The sequence below is a fragment of the Genypterus blacodes genome, unplaced genomic scaffold (genome assembly GCF_046128005.1).
Source record: "Genypterus blacodes isolate CSIRO-AG114 ecotype Tasmania unplaced genomic scaffold, CSIRO-AGI_Gbla_v1 ptg000099l_1, whole genome shotgun sequence".
Taxonomy (NCBI): domain Eukaryota; kingdom Metazoa; phylum Chordata; class Actinopteri; order Ophidiiformes; family Ophidiidae; genus Genypterus; species Genypterus blacodes.
In genome coordinates this window covers 1,958,408-1,970,000 of record NW_027466903.1, presented here as the reverse complement: position 1 = coordinate 1,970,000, position 11,593 = coordinate 1,958,408, and the positions used below count along the sequence as shown (strand labels likewise).

Sequence of the window (11,593 nt, the reverse complement as noted above, 5' to 3'; positions counted from 1 at the left end):
CGTCTCTCTGGTTCTCCTCGACCTACTGTGTTTCCTGGTCATGACGCTGGCTTACACTCATCTCTTCTGCCGTGCTGATAAGACTCCGCCCCTTGCTGTTGAGGCGGATGCGGCGTTGACACGCCATGTGGCTTGGCTCCTCTTCTCAGACTGCCTGCTCTACCTCCCTGTGGCCGTCCTCTCCTTCTCCTCACTGCTCCGCCTCCCATCCATCGCCGGGCCGGAGGCAGCTAAGGGCGTCCTGTTGCTGGTTCTGCCTCTGCCGGCCTGCGTCAACCCGCTCCTCTACCTCCTCTTTACCCAGTTTGCACGGGAGGAGCTGGGGGCTTTGGCCAAACGTCTGCAGGCGGCTGTGATGACAAGGTTCAGCCAGAGAAGCGGGACGAGGCCGGGAGCACCAGACTCACTCTGCGATGAGGATGGCGAGGAGGCTGAGAAGCAGTCATGTGATTCCACGCAGGCGCTGGTGATGCTCCGAGAAACAACAGAGGAGGAAGAGGAAGATGAGAAGAGAGCCAGGGGGATGAACAAGACACAGCATCCGGTGGTGTTTGTTGTCCCGTATCTCTAAACAGACACACACACACACACACACACACACACACACACACACACACACAATCACTGTGCCCATGATATGCATAGGCACATTACAATCAGTGTAAATATGGCTAACAACTGGACCTTTATTTTGAAGTCTGAGGATTTACAGCAGTGTGCAGGCAAACATCCCCCCAAATGTTCTACATGCTGTTGCTCTGTGTGTGTGTGTGGGTTCATGTTTTTGTGAATGTGTGTGAAAAGTGCAGCGTCTGTGTGAGTTTTGTCACAGAGTCGATCCACAAACGGGATTAAAGATGAACTGAAGCTGAAAAACAAAATGAACTCTGGACCTCGGGATCGTTTCAGTGCGTGAACTTTAACTTTCATTTCCTGTTTTGTCTCACTACAACGTTAAACACTTTTTATGGACTTTTTCTTAATCCGAGGCTTATCAGCCTAAGGAGCAGGAACATTTGCTCTCACAATGAGTTCAGGATGACTTATGGACATTAAGGACAAACTGCATGAGGACGTCCTGCCTGATCCTCCTGAAGATGCTTCTGAACTACAGGTGGAACCTCACCAGGGTCTCTTGGAGCTTCATTCAGCTCTACTGATTCCTTATCATAGACTGCTGGGAACCGAATCAAGGACTCCAGAACATGAGAATGAACTCAGCTGTTCCAGTTTCTGGTCTGTACACGTGAAAGGATCGATGAAAAGTTTGACAAAGCTTTGCTGTTAAATAATGTTTGAGCTTCTTCAAAAGGAGCTTGATTGAACCGATTGAAACCTTTGCAAGAGAAGTAATCCTGTCAAATCCATTACAACAATGTGTTTATGTGAAAGGTTTGTACTTTGAGGAACAGGCTTGTATGTGTGTGCGTATATTGCGTGTGTGTGTGCAATTGTGTGTTAGTGTGTGTCTGTGTGCGTGTGTGTGTGTGGCTAACATGACAATCCTTTTCTCCTCCTTTGTTGCTGACATGTTTGTAATATTTGTACATGTTTATATCGTTGCTGAGCGATTTTGTTAAAGATTTAACGCTGAAATTGATCTGATCAACATATATTATTTTAATTTTTCAATGTTTCTTCACTTTTTCTTGTTTACCTTCAGGAACAGTTGATATGAAATATCAGACAGAAGTTATTGAGAATGAATAATGATTACAGTTCTTAGTTTTACTGTTTGTTTTTGTATTTGTATTTTCATTTCATAAAATGTTATCTTAATTCTTATATAACTGTTCTGTGTTTGCAATCATTTGTAAAAAATGTTTTTTATTGTAGTCTGTGAGACAGCGTACACACACACACACACACACACACACACACACACACACACACACACACTCTCCAATAGTCGCTGCAGCCTTCTCACGCCTTACGCTGAGCCCCTCCAGCTCGGTGGCCTTTCGTTGACTCTCCTTCAAACAGGTCCTGAGTGCGTCCAGGTTTTTCTGAAGGGCGATTTTGTTTTGCTTCTGGCCCTGGAGGTCTGCAGCCAGGGCCACGCTCTTCTCCACATGCAGCTTGAGTTCTGCTGCCAGGAACTCATTCTTGTCAGCCTCCTCATTGAGCTGGGCGCTAAAGGCCTCCACAGCCTCCTTATGTTTAATGACCAGCTCCTCCAGCTCGCCCAGGAGGACGGTCTTCTTCTTCTTCTTGTTTATGGCCCTGCGAGCTGTCAGGTAAGCAGCAAAGTCCACAGTGCTCTTCTCAGTGAGGTCCTTCAGCCTCTGGTTTTCCTCGTTTACCAGCTTTGCCTGCCTCAGGAAGTGTTTCTTGACTTTGTTGCACTCCTTGGCTCTCTCTGTCATGACGCTGAGCTGCTCCATGGCCTGTTGCTTCAGAAGCTCCTCCTTGCTCCTCCTGGCACTCTCCTGTGGACAGACATGAGCCTGAGTGATTCATTAGTTAAGATAAAAGTGTGTGTGTGTGCGTGTGTGTGTGTGTGCGCGCTAATGAATGTACATGTAAAGTACGTGTGTGTGTGTGTGTGTGTGTGTTGGTTCTGTCTGTGATAACAACATTCAAACTGATGCCTACATTACTAAGGTGACCTCTCCAGAAGATCAGCTCCTGTTGGAGCTGAAAGAGAGAGACAGACAGACAGACAAACAGACACAGTCTGTCTGTTTGACAGACAAACAGACATAGAGAGATATATATAGCAAGAGAGACAGAGAGAGAGAGACAGAGATTGTTGAAACAAACACACAATTGTAACCCTCTGCAGCTCAGAGGTCATCCTGTCATCTTCCTGGACTTTCAACATGTGTGTTTATCTTCAACATCTTCCTGTGTCTATCTGTCCACTCTTCCCAGAGTAGTCGACTGCCAATAACCTCTTATCCTGTCCACAGGGAGAAATGATGACATAATCTTTCATTACATCACCCAAAGACATTCTGTAGTCACAGCAACCAATCAGTGAGTGAGAAGTTCCATATGGGCTTTCATGTGCTCCCTGCTATTGAAGTGATCAGCAATCACCTGTAAGCTGCAGCAGCGTCTCCGCCCACACAGGCTGCAAAGCTGCAGAGCTGCAGAGCTGCAGGCGTCACATCCCATGGACTCACTGAGCTCTCATAACTTCATCTTTTGCTGCTGTATACACATTAACCCTCTCCAGTCTCTCCTGGCAGTCAGTGAGATGGAACCATTGCTGTTTTGAGGAGGTGATGCCATCAGACATTGTGAATTTGTCTACTCTATTATAACCGAATTTTGTGCACATTTGCAATGAATTCTTATGCAAAAAAGGACGAGTCAAAATTCTTTCTCCCCACAATCTCTGCTGTGGGCTTGTGAAGCCCTTTGAGACTTTATATGTGATATTGGGGTATAAATTACATTTGATTTGATTTGAAGTTGCTTTACGTCACATTTCTGTCTAAACTGATGGATGATTTGTGTTTTCATTGATTTGCATATTAATGAGCAGCAATGACGCTCAGATGAATGAATGAATGAATGAATGAATGAATGAATGCGGCGTCAGGTTTGGCACTTCTAGAATCAGAAGCCAGAACCGGAAATCATTTAAAAATACAAACTACAACTTCAAACCCTCAAAGTGAAAAGCTTGTATTTTTGACTTTCAATGCAAAGCGTGTGCCTGTCCAGTCTGTATGTACACTGGAGAGCAGGTGTGTGTGTGTCCGGAGCAGCAATGAGCACTGTTCTCACTTTAAATGAATTTGCATAAGTTAAGGCTAATCAGGGGGGCGGACGGAGAGTCAGGGGAGGGTGAGGGGTGAGGAGAAGGGTTGGGGTCACAGGTGACTGCATGTTCCAGTAGATATGAAGTGGTCAGCGGCTGGAGGCTCTGCAGTCTGTTGCTCTGGTCTGTATTGTGAGTTTCCTCACAGTGCAGACAGACACTCTGAGCCAATCAAAGCCAACAACTGCAGCCGGAAAAAATCTCATTTTCACACACACACACGCACACGCACACACACACACTGGTGACCAGACATGTTGAAGCTCATGTTTCTGGTTCTATTCTGCTCATGGTCGAGCTCTGCAATGATCAGGTAAGTCATTTAAATACCAGAATAAAGACAATAACTCCTGATTCTGGAAACATTCTTCACAGTAACCTTAGCTTCTATAAGTTTAAAGTTAATTGATTTGTTGTGTTGTTGCTGTGTTTTTTGAGCACTAAACAGTAAAAATAAAACTTCCTGTCTCCACTCAGGATTCCGCTACGGCGGGTGCGTTCGATTCGTACCCGCCTGAGAGCCGACGGCCTGCTGCAGGAGTTTGTGAGGCATCACCATCCTGACATGTTTAACCGCCGCTACGCACAGTGTTTCCCACCTGGCACCCCCTCACTCAGGCTGGGACGCTCCAGCGAGAAAATCTACAACTTCATGGACGTAGGAACAAAACATACAGAACATACTAAACCCAGCAATAATCTGTTTTGTTTTCAAAGCATAAACTGTATATATATATCTACAACTTCATATATAGCTACAACATAAATACATATATATATATATATACATATATATATATAGTGTGTGTGTGTTTGTGTTTCAGGCTCAGTATTTTGGTGAAATTAGTATTGGGACTCCAGAACAAAACTTCTCTGTGGTTTTTGACACTGGATCAGCTGATCTGTGGGTGCCGTCATACTACTGTGTCAGCCAGGCCTGTGGTAACACCATGTGACCCAATACTGCACAATACTACACAATACTGCACAATACTGCACTGCATTGTTCTGGTCCCAGTTATGCTGCGTTCATGGGCTCATCAGAAGGTGGTAAATGCAGTGTCCAGGAAATGTGCATTTTCATGAAACAAAGTCACACCTTGCATTTTGTGGACCAAACACAAATGTCTTATCATGCTTACTTTGTTACTATGTTTCCTCATGAAAAATTATATTTTGTGGAAGGAAGTCATTGTATCAGAAGTCAAACTAAGCATTTATTGCTCATTAATATGTTCAAGCACAAAGGTGAAAAGAACGTCTGCAGCATCACATGGTTCCGACTTGTAAATACAAAATACTTTGTTTGCTGTTTGTTTGCAATTTCCAAGCTGTGTCATTGATATTTCCCAACACCACTCGAAAGCAGCATTTGTCCTGGTTTAAAGTTTGTCCTGGTTTATCAAAGAGTGTCAGAATGTCCTGACACATGACACGTGTGTGTTTCTGCTAAGTTCAAGGCTGTGTGTGTATGTGTATGTGTGTATGTCACAGCTCTCCACCAGCGTTTCAGGGCGTTCGAATCGTCTTCATTTAATAGTGATGGTCGAATGTTTGGCATTCACTATGGATCAGGACACCTGCTGGGAGTGATGGCCAGAGAAACCCTGAGGGTCTATTCTATTCTATTCTATTTTATTCTATTTTATTCTATTCTATTCTGTTTTGTCATATTCTATTGTATTCTGTTTTGTTATATTCTATTCTATTCTGTTTTGTTATATTCTATTCTATTCTGTTTTGTTATATTCTATTTAAATAGGTAATGTTACTTTTTAATACAAAGTTTTATCCACTTAAGGCCCGAAGGAAAAATACCTTAGTAAAAATTTAATCTGTTTTCCGTTTAGATTGGAGATCTGAAGATCCTGAACCAGGAGTTCGGAGAGTCGGTCTATGAGCCCGGAGCCGCGTTCGTCATGGCGAAGTTTGACGGGGTTTTGGGGTTGGCTTACCCTGCCCTGGCAGAGATCGTGGGAAACCCCGTTTTTGACAGCATGATGGTGCAGAAGTCCGTGGATCAGCCAGTCTTCTCCTTCTACCTTAGCAGGTAGACAACCAGTCGGGGAGTTTAATGCCTTGCTCAGGGACAGGGAGTTAAAATTTGTTCTAGAAGTTTGAAGTTCCACAAGTGTCGAAGTTTACAGTAACAACCTCGTTTGTTTTGGTCCTTCTTGTCCCGCAGGAGGACGAGCAGTGGATATCCAGAGGGCGAGCTGTTACTAGGCGGAATAGACGAGGCTCTCCACAGCGGACCAATCAACTGGCTCCCTGTGACCTCAAAGATATACTGGCAGATTAAGATGGACAGGTATCACACCTTAGTCATCAGTGTCATTGTCATCAGCATCACACCTCTGGGGACACCTCTGTCACCCCCTAGTGGTCAATGTCAAAATGAATGCACGCCCAGGTTTTGCCAAATCTGTGTTTTTCTTTATGCACCAATCCACCTCTGGCTTATTTACGTATGAGCTAAGTCAGTGACATTGTTTGGCAGTAGAAGTAGTAAGTGAACACTAAATACACAGAATGTTACAATTTACAAAAAAATATTGTCAGTGACCCCGAAAAACACAACATTTGCAAAAGCTGCCATCATATCACTTTAAATCCACACTCAGATTAACAGAGACATAGATCTAATCTGAACCCTACACTCCACAACACAACACACTCAATAAGAACATCTGTGTGTGTGTGTGCGCGCGTGTGTGTGTGTGTGTGTGTGTGTGTGTTAGCTTGGCGGTGCAGGGTGCCAGATCATTCTGCTCCCAGGGTTGCCAAGCGATTGTTGACACGGGAACGTCTCTCATCACCGGGCCGACCTCTGACATCTTAGTCCTGCAGCAGCTGATTGGAGCCACGCCCACAAATATTGGAGAGGTGACAATGAACTCAAACATCAAATCTGGTCAAATATCTTTTTCTACTTTTACACGTAAAGCAAATAGAAACAAAATCGGTCAGCTGTTATCTATGTCTGTGTGTGTGTGTGTGTGTGTGTGTGTGTGTGTGTGTGTGTGTGTGTGTGTGTGTGTGTGCACGTGTGTTAGTTTCTGATCGATTGTGCCAGGTTGTCCAGTTTGCCTCATGTGACCTTCGTCCTGGGCTCCGTGGAGTACAGACTGACCGCTGAGCAGTACACCAGGAAGGTCAATAACACACTCTTAGCGTGGTGACATAGAGCAGCTTAGCTTTGTCAAATGGCAGAAAACATCCAATATGGTGAATGATATGATCTCGTACTTGTCTAAGTTATTCTGTTTCCGTCCACAGGAGGCGCTGGGGGACCGGGAACTGTGTTTCAGTGGTTTCCAGGCTGTGGACCTGGTGACCTCTGAGGGCCCGCTTTGGATTCTGGGAGACGTGTTCCTGACCGAGTACTACAGTGTGTTTGACAGAGGGCAGGACCGGGTCGGCTTTGCACTCGCTCGGCACTGAATGGACCAATAATCAGTAATCATTTATGAGCGGATCAATAAATCAATCAATGAAACGATGGCAACTTGCCTCAACGAGGATGAGCTTAATTAGAAAATGAACTGTTCATGTATCAGCTAATCAGAAAGAGCCAACATCTAATTTAGCTCCACAGCGCCCCATGGAGGCCTGTCAGTGTCATCAAAACGTTGGGCTGAAGAAGTAACGTAATGTAAACGTCAAACATGATCAAACTTATGATCAGTTTGATCCTTTGTTTATTTCTGAATAATAAATTTCAGTACATCAAAGTTCTGATGTTTGACTGTTTTCTGTTGTTACCAGGTGTCTTTGACTCATAATCTGAGCTGCCATGAGTTAACAATATTACCACATGATGATAAAAAAAGATGTTATATTAAATATAAAATATTTTTCCTCAGTTTTGAAGATAATTCTTGGCAAACACTGTTAAATGTGAAGTTCTGTGGTCACACCAAAGGGAGATGGTGGAGGTGGGGTCTGTCTGTACCTGGTGGCCACAGAGAGAATGACACCTTGACCTTTTGTCTTACACTTTATTTAGTTTGTCTTTAGGATGGGATGGGTCAGCTGATCTTCTACCAGAGTCCAGACAGGTTAATGACCCTGAAACATAAACCATGAAAGATCCCCTGGACCTCAGTATATCAAAATACTGGCGATGAGGTAAGGACAAATTGTAGAAGAAGAACATAGATGTGACAACACATTAGCCTCAAAATAGCACAACATAGTTCTTTTAGTGAATCCATGAGATACATTGAGCTTTTATTGTGGAGGTCACAACTTCTATCTTTGTGCCGCAAAAGAAAGAACAACATGGATCCATAAGGGTCCATTCAAAGACCTACAGACCTGTTGACGTTTTGTCAAAATGCTCCAGCTGTTTAATTTGCCCCTATGGTGCAGCAGGCGGAGATTGGAGGCTGTCATTGGCTGATGATGATGATGATGATGATGATGATGATCCTGCTCATTGGTGCTGATGCAGAGGTTTATTTTTTTTCCTGCTGTTGCATCGTTGCCATGGAAACGGGGCCGCTCCTCCACACCCACGCTTACCTCTCTTCCAGAAAAAAGAGAGAGGGAGAGGGAGAGAGGGAGCAAGGGAGAGAAAAAGAGAGAGAGAGAGAGAGAGAGAGAGGTGTGTTTTCTAACCCACGCATTGGAGTGGGAGATGAGTGCACACACGCACGCACGCACAGACACACACACGCATTCGGAGTGTGTCATGCTAGCAGTGTGTGGGCTGAACCTAACAGCTTTCCACTCATCCCCTCACTCGCGCTCCCTCTCTCTCTCCCTCTAGCTCTCTCGCTCTTACTCTCTCTCTCCCCATCTCCAGAGCCACTGTTCTCCTTCTTTCCATCTTCCATCACATCATCTCCTCTCCACCTCTCTTCCTCTCAGTGTATCCGTCATGGAGAACGAGTCTCTGATCTTCTGGGTGAGTCTTCTCTCTCTCTGTCTTTCAGCACCCCTATGTGTGTGTGTGTTAAATGGAATGTACATGTACATACCTGCATGTGTGTTTTCTAACATTGGCTGGGTGACATGTTCAGTAGTGTGTGTGTGTGTGTGTGTGTGGGTGTGTAACTTAGAGTTTAGATTGAATTTTCTTTTCACTTTAACTCCTTTCCTTGTATTTCCTCTCTTTCCTCCTTTTTTGCTTTCCCTCTCTGTCTCACTCTCTCTCAGGGTCAGTGTGTTTCCTGTTCCTGTGTGTGTGTGTGTGCGTATGTGTGTGTGTGTGTGTGTGTGTGTGTGTGTGTGTGTGTGTGTGTGTGTGTGTGTGTGTGTGTGTATGTGTTATGTAAGTGCAGAGTGTGTAGGCTGTGTAGTCTCGGTCTGTCTCTCAGAAGGGATGAGCCACTCATTCCAGGGTTTTCATTCCTGGACTGGAAGTGGTTTTTTTTATCACCAGTAGTCTTTGAACATGATGCAGTTGTCACGGTAACCCATCTAACATCTGACATTCCCTATGTGTTGGAGGTCAGGAGTTAGCAATTAGCAGCTAGCTCGCTAATGAAACTTTAGACAACGAGATCAAACAGGATGACGGTCCCCACGGTGCAACTCCGGTTTCTAAACTGGGATCTGGATCTGGATCTGGATCTGATTCGGATCCGGATCTGGATCTGATTCGGATCCGGATCCGGATCCGGATCCGGATTCTGATTCTGATTCTGATTCTGATTCGTATCCGGATCTGTGTCTGTGTCTAGGTCTGGGCCTGGGTCTGGTTCCTGAAATGAGGCAAGAGGAGAGATTTGGTCTCTGGAAGCCTTGAATGGTTTTTACATCATTCTTCATTATAAATCAAAAAAATATACAAAAAAGCAGATTTTCATCTTTCACCAATGAAAAGGAAGTTGCAAAGACAAACAACAACAACAAATCAGGGAATCAATCAAACCGCACAGAAACACCTAAGAGCTGCAGTTTGGTTGTTAGACTCTCAGGGGTGTGAGAAACAAGAAGAAATGTGTGTGTGAGAGAGAACAGCTCCTGTCATTGGTTACCATGGCAATGGGCAAGGGAGCTACATTTACAGGATACACACACACACAGGCTGATTTGACATCTTCGTCCCACTTCCATAGTCTTATTTATTCTATGTATCTTACCGTAAGCCCCGCCCCCATCTATACCCATACATATATATCCATACATCTGTGAACTTTTGATGTTTGACTTCTGTGCACAGTGGAAGCTGAGAGAGGAGGTGCTACATCATCATCATTGTTTAGTGAAAATGTCCTCTTAGCTGACGCAGCTAATGTGCGTATATATTTACGGATACTGTGCGATTGATTGCACACAGATGACACTGATAAATCCCTCCTCTTCTGCGATTGATCGCTCCAGTACTGATCGGGCTGTGGCCGCCTGTGATCTTAAAAAGAGAACTTCCATCCATCCATGTCAATGGCTTCCAAAGTAACCCGGGAAGGAGAGAGAGAGAGAGAGCGAGAGAGACTTTATTGATCCCAAACATAGGGACTGTAAGAAGTCCCATGGTTAATTAAACACAAACGCCCAAATCTACAGATGAGTGAAAATGTTAGGAGGCTAAACTTTGTTCAATATGTAACATTGAGCATGTTAAATACCACTTCTGCTTGCTCGATTGCTTGCAAAAATGACCGAACACAAAATATCTCCATAATCCTTCAGATCCAGTAATAACTTATTGCTAGGACGTAAATGACTAGAAAATCATGGTTTTTCATAAAATTGCCAAAGTTTCACTTTAACACCCAACTGTTCGGCATGCTCGTTGCACTGATATTAGCGACACGTGACACTCTACTTACCCTATAGCTTGTATAGTATGCTAATGTGAGAGGCTAATGCTTCTTCTTGCTCTCAGGTTGTACACAAATTCAGTCAAATTACCAAAATCAATTATGGTCTTTTGCTTATATGCTAAAATGTATCGAGGTTCATTAGCGTTCCATGATGCTATGCTAAATTTGCAGGACTTCCATGATGTGAGGGTTAGCTGCTTTTAGTATTTCTAAAGGACCGATCAAACTGTTTGAAAATAAGATGACAATTGCTTACATTTCATTTCATTCAATCAATTAATCGAAAATTATCAGTTCATAGTGAAAATACGAGATTTGCAAAGTAACTATTAACTACAGTGTGTGTGTGTGTGTGTGTGTGTGTGTGTGTGTATGTGTGTGTGTTATCAGCTCTCTGCAGCTTCTCAGGTTTTTCCTGCCAAACATCCGTTTCCTTGGCAACCCAGACAAGAAACAGGAAGTGTTAGTCACAGGAAGTGGCTGTAATCTTTGTCAATTTTTTTTTAAATTACCGATTTACCCTGCTGTCCGTTTCCATGGAAACATCAGAACTCCACATACCAGCTGGTTAACTTTATCTTCCTCACTCGTATTCTGACAAGAAGGCAGAAAGTCGATATGGAAGAACCACGTCATCAACATGCGGATGGGTAGAAGATTTTATGTGTTTTTAGGCTAAACCTCAAATTTAGTCTGAACTTACAGCTCTTTGTTGTTGGAGCCACTGGGTTTTCCCCAGTTCCTCTTGGCTACACGTTTCTGACCTGCTCACCTGTTGGTTAGAATGAAGGCGGGAAACGAATGGAACACCGTCAGCACGCGTGTAACATTGTGACCACGTTTAGCTTCCGGTCAAAGTGACATCAAGTCACCAACGTTTGAACAGCAGTTCCTCAGATAATCTTCCTGTAACGTTCCGAGTAAATTTTTCCACATTTTGGGAATGTTAACATTCTGGGAATGTTTTGAGCACGTTGTTGCCTCGTTGTCGTGCCATCCGACTCACCCGTTTCTCACAGTGTATGAAGCTGTAGTTTCCCTTGTG

General features: G+C 44.0%; 2 protein-coding genes across 2 annotated transcripts in view; both read left to right on the top strand.

The window, feature by feature from the left end:
- LOC143008198 (leucine-rich repeat-containing G-protein coupled receptor 5-like) overlaps positions 1–1,709 on the top strand; it is a 14,368-nt gene extending 12,659 nt beyond the window's left edge. The window contains exon 20 of the mRNA XM_076159832.1: positions 1–1,709. This exon is cut by the window's left edge and continues 157 nt beyond it. Coding sequence (XP_076015947.1) covers positions 1–571 — 571 coding nt within the window. The 3' untranslated portion in view covers positions 572–1,709.
- Positions 1,710–3,974: 2,265 nt separating this feature from the next.
- On the top strand, positions 3,975–7,500 carry nots (nothepsin). Its single transcript, XM_076159831.1, has 9 exons — positions 3,975–4,085; positions 4,250–4,430; positions 4,597–4,714; positions 5,267–5,385; positions 5,623–5,822; positions 5,958–6,083; positions 6,514–6,658; positions 6,829–6,927; positions 7,052–7,500. Exons 1-9 carry the CDS (start codon positions 4,027–4,029, stop codon positions 7,214–7,216), a joined length of 1,212 nt encoding a protein of 403 aa, XP_076015946.1. The 5' UTR covers positions 3,975–4,026; the 3' UTR covers positions 7,217–7,500.
- The last annotated feature ends 4,093 nt before the right edge of the window (positions 7,501–11,593 follow it).